This window comes from Lutra lutra, chromosome 9, assembly GCF_902655055.1.
Source record: "Lutra lutra chromosome 9, mLutLut1.2, whole genome shotgun sequence".
Taxonomy (NCBI): domain Eukaryota; kingdom Metazoa; phylum Chordata; class Mammalia; order Carnivora; family Mustelidae; genus Lutra; species Lutra lutra.
In genome coordinates, this window is record NC_062286.1 from 55,124,264 (window position 1) to 55,143,099 (window position 18,836).

The following is an 18,836-nucleotide window of genomic DNA, read 5'->3' on the forward strand; positions in this document are numbered from 1 at the left end:
ACATGTATATTTTTTAAACTTTTAAGATTCACATTTTAAAGTTATTAAAAATGCCACTTTCCATGTCTGTAATTTGGTTACTTTAAACCAATTTACAGTTATTAGAAAAGGAATATACAGGGACACCTGGCTGGCACAGTCAGAAGACCATGTGACTCTTGATCTCGGGATTGTGAATTCGAGCCCCACACTGGGTGTAGAAATTACCTTTAAAAAAAAAGAAAATCTGGGGCGCCTGGGTGGCTTGGTGGGTTGGGCCTCTGCCTTCGGCTTGGGTCATGGTCCCAGGGTTCTGGGATCAAGCCCCACATTGGGCTCTCTGCTTGGCAGGGGGCCTGCTTCCTTTCCTCTCTCTCTGCCTGCCTCTCTGCCTGCCTGTGATCTCTGTCAGGTAAATAAATAGAATCTTAAAAAAAAAAAAAAATCTTTAAAAAGGAAAAAAAAAAAAAAAGAAAAGAAAATCCAAGCAGAAAATAAAGAAACAAGAGCATCGAATGATACACTGGACCAGATGGACCTCATAGATAGATACAGAACATTCCACCCTAAAACAACAGAATACTCATTCTTCTCAAGTACACATGGAACCTTCTCCAGAATAGACCACATACTGGGTCACAAATCAGGGCTCAACCGATACCAAAAGACTGAGATTATTCCCTGCATATTCTCAGATCACAATGCTTTGAAACTGTGGAGCTCAATCACAAGGAGAAGTTTGGAAGGAACTCAAACACCTGGAAGCTAAAGACCACCATGCTTAAGAATGCTTCGATCAACCAGATGATCAAAGAAGAACTTAAAACAATTCATGGAAACCAATGAGAATGAAGACACTTCGGCCCCAAACCTATGGGATACAGCAAAGGCAGTCCTAAGGGAGAAATACATAGCCATCCAAGCCTCCCTCAAAAAAATTGAAAAATCCAGAATACACCAGTTGTCTCTACACTTTAAAGAACTGGAGAATCAACAACAAATTAAGCCAACTCCACACACAAGAAGGGAAATAATCAAGATTATAGCAGAGATCAATGAGATAGAAACTAGAGATACAGTAGAACATATCAATGAAACTAGAAGCTGGTTTTTTGAAAGAATTAATAAGATAGATAACCACTGGCCACACTAATCCAAAAGAAAAGAGAGAAAGCTCAAATTAATAAAATTATTAATGAAAAGGGAGAGATCACAACTAACACCAAGGAAATAGAAACAATCATCAGAAGTTATTATCAACAGTTATATGCCAATAAGTTAAGGAACCTAGATGAAATGGATGCATTCCTGGAAAACCATAAACTCCCTAAATTGAACCAGGAAGAAACTGACAACCTGAATAGACCAATATCTAGTAACAAGATTGAAGCAGTGATCAAAAACCTCCCAAAAAACAAGAGCCCAGGACCTGATGGATTCCCTGGGGAATTCTACCAAACTCTCAAAGAAATAACACCTATTCTCCTGAAGCTGTTTCAAAAAATTGAAGCATAAGAAAAACTTCCAGACTCTTTTTATGAAGCCAGCATTACCCTGATCCCCAAACCAGGCAAAGACCCCACCAAAAAGGAGAATTTCAGACCAGTATCACGGATGAATATGGATGCTAAGATTCTCAACAAGATCCGAGCAAATAGGATCCAACAGCACATTAAAAAGATTATCCACCATGACCAGGTGAGATTCATCCCTGGGTTACAAGGATGGTTCAACATTCACAAATCAATCAACGTGACAGAACAAATCAATAAGAGAAGAGAGAAGAACCACATGGTCCTCTCAACTGATGCAGAAAAAGCATTTGACAAAATCCAGCATCTGTTCCTGATTAAAACGCTTCAAAGTATAGGGATAGAGGGAACATTCCTGAACTTCATAAAATCTGTCTATGAAAAACCCACAGCAAATATCATCCTCAATGGGAAAAAGCTCACAGCCTTCCCGCTGAGATCAGGAACACGACAAGGATGCCCACTCTCACCACTCTTGTTCAACATAGTATTAGAAGTCCTAGCAACAGCAATCAGACAACAAAGAGAAATAAAAGGTATTCAAATTGGCAGTGAAGAAGTCAAACTGTCTCTCTTCGCAGATGACATGATACTTTATATGGAAAACCCGAAAGACTTCACCCCCAAACCACTAGAACTCATACAGCAATTCAGTAATGTGGCAGGATACAAAATCAATGTACAGAAATCAGTTACTTTCTTATACACTAACAATGAAAATACAGAAAGGGAAATTAGAGAATCGATTCTATTTACTATAGCACCAAGAACCATAAGATACCTGGGAATAAATCTTACCAAAGAGGTAAAGGATCTGTACTCAAGGAACTACAGAACACTCATGAAAGAAACTGAAGAAGACACAAAAAGATGGAAGACCATTCCATGCTCTTGGATTGGAAGAATAAACATTGTTAAAATGTCTATACTGCCTAGAGCAATCTATACTTTTAATGCCATTCCAATCAAAATTCCACCAGTATTTTTCAAAGATCTGGAGCAAATAATCCTAAAATTTGTATGGAATCAGAAGAGACCACGAATTGCTAAGGAAATGTTGAAAAAGAAAAACAAAGCTGGGGGCATCACATTACCTGATTTCAAGCTTTACTACAAAGCTGTGATCACCAAGACAGCATGGTGGCATAAAAACAGACACATAGACCAGTGGAAGAGAGTAGAGAGCCCAGATATGGACCCTCAACTCTATGGTCAAATAATCTTTGACAAAGCAGGAAAAAATATACAGTGGAAAAAAGACAAGTCTCTTCAATAAATGGTGCTGAGAAAATTGGACAGCTATATGTAGAAGAATGAAACTCGACCATTCTCTTATACCGTACACAAAGATAAACTCAAAATGGATAAAAGACCTCAGCGTGAGACAGGAATCCATCAGAATCATAGAGGAGAATATAGGCAGTAACCTCTTTGATATCAGCCACAGCAACTTCTTTCAAGATATGTCTCCAAAGGCAAAGGAAACAAAAGCAAAAATGAACTTTTGGGACTTCATCAAGATCAAAAGCTTCTGCACAGCAAAGGAAACAGTCAACAAAACAAAGAGGCAACCCACGTAATGGGAGAAGATATTTGCAAATGACAGTACAGACAAAAGGCTGTTATCCAGGATCTATAAAGAACTTCTCAAACTCAATACACACAAAACAGATAATGTCAAAAAATGGGCAGAAGACATGAACAGACACTTCTCCAATGAAGACATACAAATGGCTATTAAACACATGAAAAAATGTTCACCATCACTAGCCATCAGGGAGATTCAAATTGAAACCACATTGAGATACCACCTTACACCACTTAGAATGGCCAAAATTAGCAAGACAGGAAACCACGTGTGTTGGAGAGGATGTGGAGAAAGGGGAACCCTCTTACACTGTTGGTGGGAATGCAAGTTGGTGCAGCTACTTTGGAAAACAGTGTGGAGATTCCTTAAGAAATTAAAAATAGGGCTTCCCTATGACCCTGCCATTGCACTACTGGGTATTTACCCCAAAGATACAGATGTAGTGAAAAGAAGGGCCATCTGTACCCCAATGTTTATAGCAGCAATGGCCACGGTTGCCAAACTGTGGAAAGAACAAAGATGCCCTTCAATGGACGAATGGATAAGGAAGATGTGGTCCATATACACTATGGAGTATTATGCCTCCATCAGAATGAATGAATACCCAACTTTTGTATCAACATGGATGGGACTAGAAGAGATTATGCTGAGTGAAATAAGTCAAGCAGAGAGAGTCAATTATCATATGGTTTCACTTATTTGTGGAGCATAACAAATAACATAGAAGACATAGGGAGATGGAGAAGAGAAGGGAATTGAGGAAAACTGGAAGGGGAGATGAACCATGAGAGACTATGGACTCTGAAAAACAATCTGAGGGTTCTGAAGGGGCGGGGGGTGGGAGGTTGGGGGAGCCAGGTGGTGGGTATTATGGAGGGCATGTATTGCATGGAGCACTGGGTGTGGTGCATAAACAATGAATTCTGTTACGCTGAAAAGAAATTAAAAAAAAAAGAAAATCTTTAAAAAAGAAAAGAAAATATATACCTGTATCAAACATTTACAATCAAATCAAGCATTCATTGAAAAAGAACCAGAAAAATACAAATGAAACATTAAGAGAATACAACTTTGCTTCCATTTGAATATAATTTTTCCCCAAACACTACTAGTCTTTTAAACTCCCCATTCAATAATGTGTCATGCTCTTAACTTGTACTGTCTTTATAATTTCTGTTACTGAAATACTTATTTCTACCCTCTAAATATAATCATGATTTTTTCCCCTTCAGTTGAATGGTAAAATTACTCCTCCCTCACATAGAAAAACTTGGATGAAGCTGTGTCACAAAAAACTCAGAAAAAAATTTGATTTCTTTGAAGTGGTTGGATAAAAGTTTCAGTTTAACCAAAAAGGTGTTTTGAACCAAGTAACATTCTCATTAGCACTGCAGAACCTTTTTAATCTGTACTTACTACCAGGACAAACAGTAAGCCTATTCGTATCCTATTAAAAATGACTTTTTAATTACCTAACTTCCTGTGGAGTGGAAACGTAGCTCAGATAAACTTCAGTCCTCCTGGTAACCACTACTGGGATGTGCTGACAACATAACAGGTATATGTGAAGGTTCAAACCCATTTATAACCAAGGATTTGTGTATGCTGGCTGCCACCTGGAGAAAACTGGTTTTGATATCACTTAATATCCAATGGTTCACATTTCCTGAGAAGATACTAATTAGCATGACTTCTTTGGGACTAATTAAATTATTTTAAAAGATTTATTTTATTTATTTGAGAGAGAGAGACAGCATTAGAGGATAGAGGTCAGAGGAAGAAGTAGACTCCCTGCCGAGGAGGGAGCCGGATGTGGGACTCCATCCTAGGACTCTAGGATCATGACCTGAGGTGAAGGCAGTTGCTTGACCAACTGAGCCACCCAGATGTCCAATTACTTAAATGTTTTGATAGTCTTTTCTTTTTTCCTTTATATATATATACATTTTTTTTTAACCATTGCCATTTGCCATTTACCAATTTTGCCATTCAACTATATATGTGTGTGTGTGTGTGTGTGTGTGTGTGTGTGTATATATTTGAGAGTAAGAGAGTGAGTGAGCATGAGCCAGGGCAGGGGGGTGGTGGGCAGAAGGAGAGGGAGAAGGACAAGCAGACTTCCTGCTGAGCAGGCAAAGTGGGGCTCAATCCCAGGCCCCTGGGATCATGACTTGAGCTGAAGGCAGACACTTAACCAGTTGAGCCACCCAGACGCCCCTGATGGTCTTTGCTTTTTTAAGATACATAGTATTTAAGTTTTTTTAAAAGGCTATCCAAACTGACTAAAGATATTGCAAAAGGAACCTAGTTCTTACCCATATTTCTTGAATGGTAATAAACAACCTATGAGAAAGGCAATCTTGCTACCTCTTGGAGCTAACCCTCACCTGGTGGTATTCATGCCACAATTCTCTAAAACGCATACTCTTTTCTCTCAAGCTGCTCAATTACACCCCGATCTCATCTCCCTCCAATACAGGACCAAACTCACACATGCCAGGGACTGGAACTCTTGGGTAGGAATGGGGCAATCCTGACCCACCTTCCCCTTGGCAGTTCCTCACTGAGTCAACTCACCAATTTTATTTTTCCCTGTTTATGTAGAAACAGGGCAGGTGAGCAATCCCTTGGCTAAGCGAATGTCCAATAAAATGTCAGTCTCTTGTTCCTGTTGGCATCTCTAAACTCCACAGTGAATTGTTTTAGAGTGCTTTCTCTCTTGGTTTCAAAGAGAGAACATAACATCTCTCCACAAACAGAGCACTCCCCACAAACTTAAAATCTTCTGGCCTCTCGGGTTTCTTTGTACAAAGCCTGGTGGGGGGTGGGGGGCAGCGGTAGGATGATGAACCCTTCTCATTCCTTTCAATAAGCCTCACAGGGGAAGGCTTGACTCTTACTGCTGGGGGTCCTTTCAATCAGAGATACTTATACTTAGAACTTTTGTCCCCAGCTTTGGGCCTCAGTAGCAGTTTGGAATTGATAGGGTAAAAAAAAAAAATCCCTGTCGATTATTATAGGGAAACATCTTGTCGATTATTATAGGGAAACATCTTGTCGATTATTATAGGGAAAAAAGAGACACAACTAGGGAAGCAGCTAAATAAATTAGAACCCATTCTTACCATGAAACACTATGCAAAGGTTGAAAATTAATAGATTTCTCTCTACACATAAGATTTTTTTAATTAAACAAGAATCTTATAGATACATATAAATATATATATATATATATATACATATACATATACACACACACACACAATTCCATTTAGCTTAAAAAAAAATTCCCTGTCCACCTATGTATTTACTTGTATAAATTCAAATAAAAATGTTTAGAAGGATACAAACCAAAACAGTAGTAAGGCCAATGGGATTGAAGGATAAGGCAAATCAAGATTTCTACTTTATACTCCACATATTCTAACATTCTTTTTTTGATAACAGCATGCATTTTTTTGGCCATTTAAAAAATAGAAAACAGGCCAAAGAAAATAAAAGATAAGAAATGTTTAACATTATTTCAACTCTCTCTACTGGTTTTTTTTTTTTCAATCTTCACAAAGAATAATTAACACACTAATTTATTCTAAAATAGAAAGAAATGATAAAGTCACAGACTATGGATCAGGGGTTCTCAAATATATTTTAGGAGGCACAAAAGCTGGAATTCATAATGTCCTTTATGGAACTTCATGAAATATTGATACTCAGTAGGCCCTTGGCTTTCAAGAATTTAACATTCATGTTTTCAATTATTTATAAAGGATCCCAAAAATCCATTACATGCAGTAATTTGTAAGTTTGCTGAGACATAAATTTGTCCTGTGCCAATTACACAGCTCATGAGCTAGAGCAAATCACTGAATTGGCAAGTGAGGGAAGAGAGAAGATGGAAGGTGCTGGGTATTTAGAAGAAGCAGGAGAAAGGCAGAGAGGTCCGTGTTTTTAAGCACCCACACTGCTTAGACAAAAAGGTGAAGAATGAAATGTGGGTGGCTGAAGGTTCATAATAGAGAAACAGGGTTCCCTATACTATAAAAATATATGCTACAGGCCTCAGGGATCAAGCTGGTGTAAGGTGACCTTGGTGCTTGGCAATGGCTGGAATGTACTATTAAGAGTATTAAATTGTCTGTTAACTTGCCCAGCAAGCCCTCCCTTGCCCTTCAACCATCTGAAGTTTTTAATGTACCACAAGGGACAGGCTACAGAACTTCTGCCCAATATAAGTTCGCCGAGGTAATTTGCTGCCCCTGGAAGGAATGTCTGTACTAATAAGTTGCCTTCAAGGTCTTGCATTAGTCTCATTAGCACCACATACCAAGGATTAAAAATCCCAACCTCCAGCCCCACCTTTACTCTTGAGCTTCAAACTTAGTCAACCACTAACTAGACATTTCTTCCTCAATATCCTATGCACCTCAAACTCAAAATGTGAAAACTAAAATCCTCCCCCTGTATTCTATACCAAAGTTTCTGCCAACGTAGCTTCTCCAATTCATTCAGGCCAGAACCTTGGAAGTGTATCTTTCAGTCCTTCTTTTCCCTCACTCTACTCAGATCCAAGGAACAAGTCCTACAGTTTTGTTTCTTAAATATTTCTCTGACCTGATGCCTCTATGCCATCCTTAATGCCACCAACCTAGATCAGAGTCTCTTTATTTCTTGACTGAGATGTCCTCATTTCCTCTCTCATTTCCCTGTCTTTCATTTTATTCTCTTTCAGTCTCTCCTCTAAAGAGCTTCCAGGATTACCTCTGTGGCCAAAATCCTCTCAAATTCCTCCCTCTATGACTGGTCCCCACTGCCAACTCCATCCTCACCTGGCTTTACAGCACAAATTCTAAAAACAATAGTTCCCAGCAGGCTATCATTACTTCCTCTGCTCCTGTACCTGCTGCCCATCTACCTGGATGGATTCCTACTTCTACCTCTTCTGTTAAGATTCAGCTCAGATCAGTTCTTTGAGGATCCCTTCCCTGGGAGTTGGCTTAGGCAGCCCCAAAGCCCCCCGAAAAATCAATATGGTGTCAACATTATTTCATGATTTTGAATCACGTCCCCCACAGGACTATGAGCTCCTAATCAGCTATCTCTTACTCATGTTTTATCCCAGATTCTAGTACACTGCCTTGCATATAACAGAAAGACGGCTTAGTGTAATGATTACTAGAATGATCTTAAAGTTAAAAAAAAAAAATTGTATCTTGAATAATAGTTTAGCCATTTCCTAACTTTTGACTTTGAACAAGTTGATTCCAACTCTCGGAGTCTCAGGTCTCTCGATCGGTAAACTGGGGATATTATCAATTAACTTTCCAGGATTTTCTAAAAATGAAATGAAGTAAGTATAGTTGTGGGTCTAGCCCATAATAAGAGCTCAGTAAATGGTTCTGTGTTTGTTTTAGTTAATAGCATTATCAATGCCATGATATCGCTACTACATGCTTAATGAATGTTTGCTGAATAAATGAATGAATGAAAAGATGTCTCTGTGGGGCTGAGGAGAGCCATGCCGTAAATGGTCTTAAGTGGCCCATCAGAAAAGCAAAGATACAGGATTCTCTGATGTAGTAAACCAATACTGTGGAGCGCTGGGGCAATACAGCCTTACTTAAGAGATGGCTGTGCAGTAAGAGTTATATTCTTCATCTCCCCTGCTACTTTCATGAAGAAATAGGAGTAGGACTTCACAGCCGGCATGTGTATGGAGAGAAATGAGATGCCTCACAGCTAGCACACAGCATTAGCACAGCGGCATACACATACAGTGCAGGCAGCAACCCTGGAAATGGCTCTCGCTACCAAAGCCTCCACCTCCATATACACCTACACTCTAAATGCACTGTGTGCAAGTTTGCTTCCAAATAATGCAGATATAATAGAACTCTCTCCTTAGTCCTGATTTTTTTTTTTTTTTTTTAACAGAGAAAGAGTGTGTGTGTGCATGTGTGCATGGGAGTTGGGAGGGAGGGATGGGAAGAGCAAAAGGGAGAGAGAAAATCCTAAGCAGGCCCCACATCCAGCCCAAAGCTCTATGCTGGGCTTGATCCCATGACCCTGAGATCATGACCTGAGCCAAAATCAAGAGTCGGAGGTTTAACCTACTGAGCCACCCAGACACCCCTAAAGAACATTTTCAATACTTCCTCCTCAATATGCTGTTAGTCATCAGGTTCTGTTAATTCTACCTTCAAAGTGTCTCTCATGGCCCTCTACTTCTCTGGTCCAGTGCCACTGTCTTGCTCAGGCCTTCATTCCCTGCGGCCTCCCATGGCACCTTCTTAGGCAGTTTCTGACTCCATCTTATTTATGGTTGCTATGCCATCTTCCTGTCCCCTTATTCTCCTTCCCAAAACACTTCAAAGAGTCTCTGAGGCCATAAAGTACAGTCCTGATTTCTGTATAGTCTGGCATCAAGTGTCATCTGAGTTGTTCCCCAGTCTCTTGTGGAAGCTTCCTCCCCCTCGCCCCGCCCACCCACATCCATGCACCCGTCCATGCAAGCACTTTCGTGATACTCCAGCGCAGATGACATCCATGGGCCACACACACTCTCCTGCCTCTATGTCTCTGCTCATGCTGTGCTGCTCATGGACTGTTTTCCTCCTCACTAACCCCATTTGCTAGCACCAACCATCTTTCAACACCTAATATAAAAATCTCCTTCAAAGAGATTAAATAAGCATCTCTCCCCCGACACACACAATATACACCTTCCACCAAACAATAATGTAATATAAGCAACCAAGCCAAGGTATCTACTGTGCTCAGGACAATGAAGATACTCTCAAAATAGCATAGATACCACCCCACCCCCAACCAGCTTTCAGGAATAAACAACCTTTTTGGTAATGCCTTAAAAGCTTCACTGAACACCTGGACCTTTTGATATCCTGGATGACTTAAAAACAAAACAAAACAAAAAAAAAACCTACAACTTTCTGAATAACCCTGATTGCAGTCTTTAAGTTGGAAGAAAAAAATGATACATCCAAACAACCAATAGGGGTACATGACACTCTACAATCAGTTCTCGGGATTCATACTTCCTGAGATAAACACTTGCTAAATTATTGGTTTTGCCAAATAAATCACTATAGCACCCTGATAAGGCAGAACAACATTTATCTTCAGGATATGCTAAATTGGGTGTTTTTCTCCTCTTTATATATCTTTAATATCTTACTGCCTGAATGGACTTCTGGGCTGTTCATGGTTAATTAAACTAAGACGCCCACTGTGACTTAGGGACTCATGACCCCTGTAGCTAGAACTAGAGGTCAAGATCATTTCACCTGCCATATCATCTACCACAATCAGTTCCAAGGCTCAAATAAGGACAAATTAATATAAATACCCAAAGACTTAAATGTGAAATTTAGATATGGGTCAGACAAGTATGAGGGGGATGGAAATGGAGGAAAGATTACATTATTATAAATTGTTAGCTTACTATGCCACCTTCTACAATGTCTAGTCAAGCCTATCAAAACAGAAAGGCAAGATTAACTTTCTAAGATAGCAAAGTAGGAGACCTTAGTTCCATGTTCATGGATTAGAAGGACAAATATTATTAAAATGTCTATGCTACCTAGAGCAATCTATACATTCAATACAATCCCCATCAAAACACCATCAACTTTTTTCACAGAGGTGGAATAAATAATCTGAAAATTTGTATGGAACCAGAAAAGACCCCTGAATAGCCAGAGGAATGCTGAAAAAGAAAACCAAAGTTGGCGGCATCACAATTCAGAACTTCAAGCTCTATTACAAAGCTATAATTATTAAGACAGTATGGTACTGGCACAAAAACAGACACACAGATCAAAGAAACAGAACAGAGGGGTGCCTGGGTGGCTCAGTCAGTTGAGCATCTGCCTTCAGCTCAGGTCATGATCCTAAGGTCCTGGGATCGAGCCCCACATCGGGCTCCCTGCTCAGCGGAGAGCCTGCTTCTCCCTCTTCCTCTCCCTCTGCCTGCCACTCTGCCTACTTGGGCTCTCCATCTCTCTGTCAAATAAATAAATAAAATCTTAAAAAAAAAAAAAAAAGAAAGAAAGAAACAACAGAGAACCCAGAAATAGTCCCTCAACTCTATGGTTAACTAATCTTTGACAAAGCAGGAAAGAATGTCCAATGGAAAAAAGAGTGTCTCTTCAACAAATGGTGTTGGGAAAATGGGACAGCCACATGCAGAAGAATAAAACTGGACCACCTCCTTACACCATACACAAAAATAGACTCAATTTTCATGAAAGGCCTCAATCTGAAACAGAAATCCAACAAAATCCTTGAGAACACAGACAGTAACATCTCTGGCCGTAGCGCAGCAATTTCTTGCTAGACGTGTCTCAAAGGCAAGGGAAACACAGGCAAAACTACCAGCGATCTTCAGTGATCCCCCCTATGTGGAGCTTCAGCTGAGGCACTTTCTGTACTTTGACTCAGTATCTTTTCACTCCTAGCTCTCCTCTTCTCCTTTGTCCTTGTCTAGAAAGAGGCAAAGCCTTTGGTCCAAGGCTCCTCAGCAGTTAGAGAATTCTCTACACCTATGCTGCTGATTCTTGCCCAGTGCTGTTCCCTGGAACAAAATGGAACACTGGGGAGCTGACAAGTCATTTCCCCTTTTGCTTGCATTGTCACTCTAAGTGAAGAAAGGCTTGAGTTACTTTCAGTTTGGCTCTCTGTCTTAACTGACCACCTTGACACCTGATCACTCAACAGAGGCCAAGTCAAAACAAGAGAATCCCCTCTAGATGCATGAAATTCTGAAAGTCTCTTCTCCCTCACATCAGCTCTTTCACCTTACGGTACATCCCATGTGTTTCCAACCACTTCAAACCTCATTTGTTAAGTTGACGTGGACCAACTTAAAAACTACCAGTTTCTGAATTTATCCAGATCTAACTATAGTATCCCCCTGTCCAAAAATACTATAATACCTATTATTTATTCTTTCTAGACCCCCTTTCCTCCAACTGTCTGATAATGGGTGTATATATGACTCCAAAGGGGTAACGATACTACTTCATCTGTCTGAGCACTGTGAATGGTCTAAGTGGAAATTTCATGATCAAGTCCCTAGAATTTACCACAGAAGCAACCACAGAGAAACTCTCATTTTTCCTCTTAAGTTGAAAAACGAGATGACATGAGCCTGGAGCTACCAGCGCCCACGTTGTATACCATGTGAAGCAAGCCTGCCATTAGCAGTGAAGGATGATTCAAGAGGCAAAGATGGGAAAACCACAGACCAACATGATTTTGATCAAGTCCCTTGTACCAGGTGGTCTTTATAATCTATAGTTCCTGCTGTTTTCCTTTCCATTCTGGAAACTGAATTATTCCTCTATCTTTGTGTGCTAATCACCAAAGATGATGTCCAACAATTCCTCCCATCCCTTTATACTAATAAATTACTCCTGTCATCAAGCAGTGGAGTTTTATCCCCTCCCCTTGAATCTAGGCTGGCCTGGTAACTTGCTCTGACCAAAAGAATGCAGCAGAAAGGACACTGTACCAGTTCCAGTTGTAGGCCTTAAGAGAAGACTGGTTCTACTTTGACACACTTGGAATCCAGCTTTCAGGTAAAGATGTTTGGCCTAGACTACTTACTGGTTAAGTGGAGAAAGGGAGGCCCAGCCAGCTGCCAGCCATTCACTCAATCCTCATGGAGGCACTATTCACACAAGGGAAACCATTTCAGATGCTCCAGCCTCTGCTGAGTTCCCAAATGAATGCAGCCCATCTACACCATAAAGATGTTACAAAAGAAATGCCCAACTGAGCCCAGCTAACCCACAGAAGTATTAAGAATAAAACATTGTTAGGTCACTAAATGTTAGGGTAGTTGGCTTCCCAGCAACAGTTAATAAGCTTTAAACACTATTTGCTTCCGTTGTTTCAGTTGGGCCTCCTTCTGTAGTTTATAACAGAGACCTAATTAGATTATATAAATTATGTTGATTATTTCTTTGAAGTTAGTAGATTCAAGCACCCTCATGTTCACTCCCAAACTGGACAGTTACATAACCCATAAGGAGCTGCAGAAAGATGCAAGAAAATTAATGAGAAATAGGGACAATTTCAGAGCAATTATCTTCATGTCCAGACATTAGTAGAGTCGCAAAATTGTAGGCAGTCTAATCTGTGTGTAATCAAAATCTCACAAATACCTCGAATATCTTGGATCTGTTTACTGCTCCTCTCTGCAATCTATCAATTAAGAAAAGTGTTTCTTAAGTTTTACTTGTCAGTGGCAAAGCTGGGTAATGGGTTGGGATAAACATAGCAAAATATATATACCACAGATTTTCTTCTGGGAAAAAAACAAACAGAAAACTTTTCTTTTTTGGAAAAAAAACCAAGGCAGTCATACTAATATGTTCAGAGAATATAGCATATTAGGACTCAAAGTTAAACAAGTTTTTTTTTTTTTTTAAGATTTTATTTATTTATTTATTTATTTATTTGACAGAGAGAAAGTGCCCAACAGGAGAGAGGCGGAGGCAGAAGGGGAGAGAGAGGGAGAAGCAGGCTTCCCCCTCCCCAGCAGGGGGAGCCCCATGCCAGGCCTGATACCAGGAACCCTAGATCATGACCGGAGCCAAAGGCAGATGCCCAACCAGCTGAGCAACCCAGGTGCTCCAAAGTTAAACAAGATTTATCTTAATAACTTGTTATGGTCAATACATTTGAGTCAGAAAATGTTGTGTTCTCATTTATTAAACCTGACTCCATAAGTAAGCCAAGGAGTTGACCCTATGGGGATTAGACCCCACTTCCCTACCTAGAAGAAAGGATCCATCGAGAAGCTAGATCTTTCCTAATGGGAGAGGAGGCTGGAATGAAGCGAGTACTACAAAAGACCCAAACCTCCAGAAGAGCAGACAGCATTTCAATCATCCCAGTGTAAACTATTCTAAAACCAATCTACTCCTTTGGTGTCCAATGACACTAAAAAGATGGAGACCCATGAAGCTGAGGCATAGGTCTGTAGCAATCATAAAAACTATTACCTAAAGCCACGTCTCTCTAAAGAGGAAAAATACCTAACCTTCCTGCCCTGGACTTGCTCACTCATTTGTGCAATCTCTCTCTCTCTCTAACTCCCTCTTTTTTTTTTTATTTAAAAGGCATCCAATAATAGGCCCCATTTTCATTAAGTACCCAGTGTTAAAGAATGCTTAAGTCAGCCAAACCATTCTAGTGAGTTAGCAAAAACTGAAAGAGAGGAAAGAGAAGTTTTTCAAATACTGAAATTAGCCCAGAAGTAATGCTGCAACAGGCTATTGAGAACAGCCTATCAAGAAAAAGGTGATTAGGAGCACGTGGGTGGCTCAGTGGGTTAAAGCCTCTGCCATTGGCTCGGGTCATGATCCCAGGTCCTGGGATGGAGCCCCGCATCGGGCTCTCTGCTCAGCAGGGAGCCTGCTTCCTCCTCTCTCTCTCTGCCTGCCTCTCTGCCTACTTGTGATCTCTGTCTGTCAAATAAATAAATAAAATCTTTTAAAGAAAGAAAGAAAGAAAGAAAGAAAAGAAAAGAAAAGAAAAGAAAAGAAAAGAAAAGAAAAGAAAAGAAAAAGGTGATTATATGTAATCTGAGAATGACCAATAAAAGAACCCAGGTTTTCAGAATGGAGGTACCAATTACAACTGTCAAGTGGTCTCCACTTTTTTTCCAGTCTGAAAACTTCTATATTAAGTAGATTTGTTTTCTACAAAGTAAGTACTATATTAATTTTAGTAAGCCAAAAAAATCTGGGCTAGTTTTTATCTTCATAAACTCAGTAATAAAGAACAGCTTTGGTTTTTCCTTGCTGTATACAGCATATAATTAATTCTTATCTAGAACACTTGATGAAGAAAACAAATGATCAAATAATAAATTTTTTTTAAGATTTTATTTTTAATTTCTACACCCAATGTAGGGCTCAAACCCACAACCTCCAGGTCAAGAGACACACTCTACCAACTAAGCCAGCCTGGCACCCCCAAATAATACATTAAAAAAGAAAAATCACCTTGGATGAAGTGATAGACTCTTCCTGATCAGCATCTTTGCACTTTTTCCCTGTGTCTTGTTCTGCTGATGTACTTTCTGAACTTCCTGATGAAATTAATCGCTTTCTTCCTTGCTGTGTTATGTTTACTTGAATTTTATCTTTGCAGATTTCTTCTTTTCCACTTTCCTGGATTATATTATCTTAAACACACAATGAAAAAGAAGAAAAAAATTACCTCCTGTATCTTCAAATGTCAATAATCCATTAAAGGAAAGAAGAAAAAGGATTAAAGGACAATTAAAAGGAAAGTTCCATTTAGATTAATGCCAACTTGAAAACACTTATTTGCATATCTCAAAAAAGTATTAAGCAGCACTTTGGTCAGGAGCTCCAGCCCTGGAGAGAGCCACACCAATATGCTAATATGAACAGGTGTCATCTTTGAACTGCTTCACCTTACCTCTCTGAACTCTGGCTTTATCATCCCAATGAAAGGAATTATAATAATAACAACTCATAGAGTTACGAGGAGTAAATGAGGTACAATATATAAACTATAGCAGAGTATTTGATATGTGTTAAATATGTATTTATTTTAGCACTGAATTTCTCTAACAGAAAATTCAACATCTAGCTATCCAATGAATCTGACATACAATTATTGAGCCCCTAACATCCACAGTGAGGAATTCAACTCAATAACAGATTAAGAACCCAAAATAAAAATGAAAAAAAAAAAGAACCCAAAATAACCCAAAAACAAGAGTGATCACCACAAACCTCACCAATTTCAAAAATAAGTCTCAATAACAATGGACACTGTACCCCATATAATATTTACCTGAGGTTCAATATATATGGCAAATTGAAGTTAGTATAAAATTTTCTTAACAAATCTATGATTCCTCTAATCAGAAAAAAAAATCTACTCTTTTTTAAATTAACTTACATGTATTATTTGTTTCAGGTGTACAGGTCTGTGAATCATCAGTCTTACACAATTCACAGCACTCACCATAGCACACACCCTCCCCAATGTCCATCACCCAGCCACCCTATCTTTCCCCCCTCAAAATCTACTGGTTTTTTTTTTTTAAGATTTTATTTATTTATTTCACAGACAGAGATCACAAGTAGGCAGAGAGGCAGGCAGAGAAAATCTACTGTTTTTAAGAGAACCATTTTCACGTTTAATTATCTGTCTCCCCTACACTCAAATGACAACTTCCCGAGGACAGAAACTTTATGTGTCGTGTTCACCGTTCTCTCCTGGTGTCTCCAGCACCTAGAAATGTGTCTAGCATAAAACTAATGCTCAATAAATGTTTGACTAAATGAATCGTGAACATAAGCAGAATTGGTCCAAAGATTCCCTGGAGAGTCTGAATATAGATATGTAAGGCAATCCATAGTCACTAATGTTCTAAAGCAAAGTTTGGCAAATTTTTCTACAAAAAGCCAGAGCGTAAATATTTTAAGTTCTGTTGGCCATATAGTTTCTGTCATAACTACCCAACTCTGCCTCTATGGCGTAAAAGCAGCCACAGACAATACATGCAGGGATGAGCACAGCTGTGTTCCAGGAAAACGTAAGTGACAAAAACAGGCAGCATGCTGGATTTGGCTCATGGCCTGTAGTGTACTCAAATTTGTACGAAAGGATATTCAAGTGGCCCGAAATAACAGTCCTTCATTAAAGTTAGGAAAGAAATACTATCTACATTATTTAATAGGAAAATCAACTGAACCAATATAAACATAATGTATATACATAAGAAACTTATGAATAAACTATTCAATAACTAAACTTTGCCTAAATTACTTAAATATTTCCTTTGAATCTAAATTAGGAAAATTTCATATCATTTTAGAAACTGTCAGGACTATACAGCTTTATGCAGCAAATGTCCAAATGCTACAACAGATATGAATTAGTCAAATCAAGAGAAATAATCAACTTACTATACTAAGAACTAAAAATATAAATTAAGACACAGCATTTGCCCAAACAGCAGTTTACCATATTCCAAGTGTCACACATGTACATAAAATCATAAAACTAGGAGCACCTGGGCGGCTTATTCAAGGTTAAGTATTAGGCTCTTGGTTTTGGCTCAGGTCATGATCTCAGGGTCGTGAAACTGAGCCCCAACTCTGAGCTCAGCACAGAGTCTGCTTGAGATTCTCTCCCTCTGCCCCTCCCCAACCCCTAGCATGCTCTCTTGTTCTCTCTCTAAAACAGTCTTTTAAAAATCATAAAATTAAAAATATATATTTAAAATATTCTTCAATATTCCAAGTTCTCCACTACAAATATTCCTTCTAAGGACCAGAACTCATTTCTTTTTGCATAGGAAGAAGCCATTTTGGTATTATTGTAAAAATCCTCTTTACAAAGAGTACATAAAATAAAGAGCTTAATTAGTTCATAATAATCTTCAAATCTGGCATACCAAACATTCTTCTAAATCTGGAATAGGTACTTCGGGCTCTCTGCTTAGCAGGGAGCCTGCTTCCCCCTCTCGCTCTGCCTGCCTCTCCGCCTACTTGTGATCTCTGTCTGTCAAATAAATAAATAAAATCTTTAAAAAAAGGGGTGGGGCACCTGGGTGGCTCAGTGGGTTAAGCCTCTGCCTTCAGCTCGGGTCACGATCTCAGCGTCCTGGGATCGAGCCCCACATCGGGCTCTCTGCTCAGCAGGGAGCCTGCTTCCCCCTCTCTCTCTGCCTGCCTCTCTGCCTACTTGTGATCTCTGTCTGTCAAATAAATAAATAAAATCTTAAAAAATAAAAAAAATAAATCTGGAATAGGTACAGTTAAATGACTGCAGTAGGAAAGAAAATCTGCTAAAACCAATCACTTCATTTTTATTTTTTTTAAAGATTTTATTTATTTATTTGACAGAGATCACAAGTAGGCAGAGAGGCAGGCAGAGAGAGAGAGAAGAGGAAGCAGGCTTCCTGCAGAGCAGACAGCCCCATGTGGGGCTCGATCCCAGGACCCTGGGATCATGACCTGAGCCGAAGGCAGAGGCTTTAACCCACTGAGTCACCCAGGTGCCCCAATCACTTCATTTTTAATATTACTAGTTGCATTTACTTATATGAGCTATTACACTAAGTATCTGAAAGACAGATAGCTCAACTACACACACGTCATTCCAATCACATCCATCCAAATTCATCCTCCAAAAGAACCCCCCTAACAGTTATATTAACATTCGAAGTGTATCCTTCCCAGCTTGCTAAGGTTAACCAAATATACCTATACACGCACACACACACACACACACACACACACACACACACAGGACCAAAACTATAAATGCTATTATTCTTGTGGGATAAATACATAGAATCTGTAGATCAAAGAGTGCTGTATATTTAAATATGTAAGAAAGACTGGCAAAGCAGTCATATATTTATTACCTATTTGTATTTATTCTTCTGTAGTATGTCATATACTAGGTCCAAAATTTCTGAGTTTTACCTTCCTTTTTGTTGGTAAGTAAATAATTATTAACCTTCTATGTTTTAGAAGTGTGACAGATAACATCCCCCAGTAGGTTTGGCAGTCTGCTACTTGCCTCTGGCTTGGTTTTTGGTGTCTTCTGCACACAAAGTTTTTGTTCTTATTTTTGTTTTTTCACTTTTAACCTAAATGCACCTGTCAATTTTCCCCTGATGGTTCCAGGCTCCCTCTCATCATAAGAAAGCCTCCCAG

The 18,836-nt window shown here is 39.2% G+C and overlaps 1 protein-coding gene across 2 annotated transcripts in view; it reads right to left on the bottom strand.

Annotated features, from left to right (window-relative positions):
- Window positions 1–18,836, bottom strand: part of APLF (aprataxin and PNKP like factor) — an 84,603-nt gene that overhangs the window by 25,493 nt on the left and 40,274 nt on the right. For both annotated transcript variants that reach the window (XM_047746069.1, XM_047746068.1), the window contains one exon: window positions 15,132–15,313. In XM_047746069.1, the coding sequence (XP_047602025.1) occupies window positions 15,132–15,313 (182 nt within the window). The remainder of the gene's footprint in view (window positions 1–15,131; window positions 15,314–18,836) is intronic.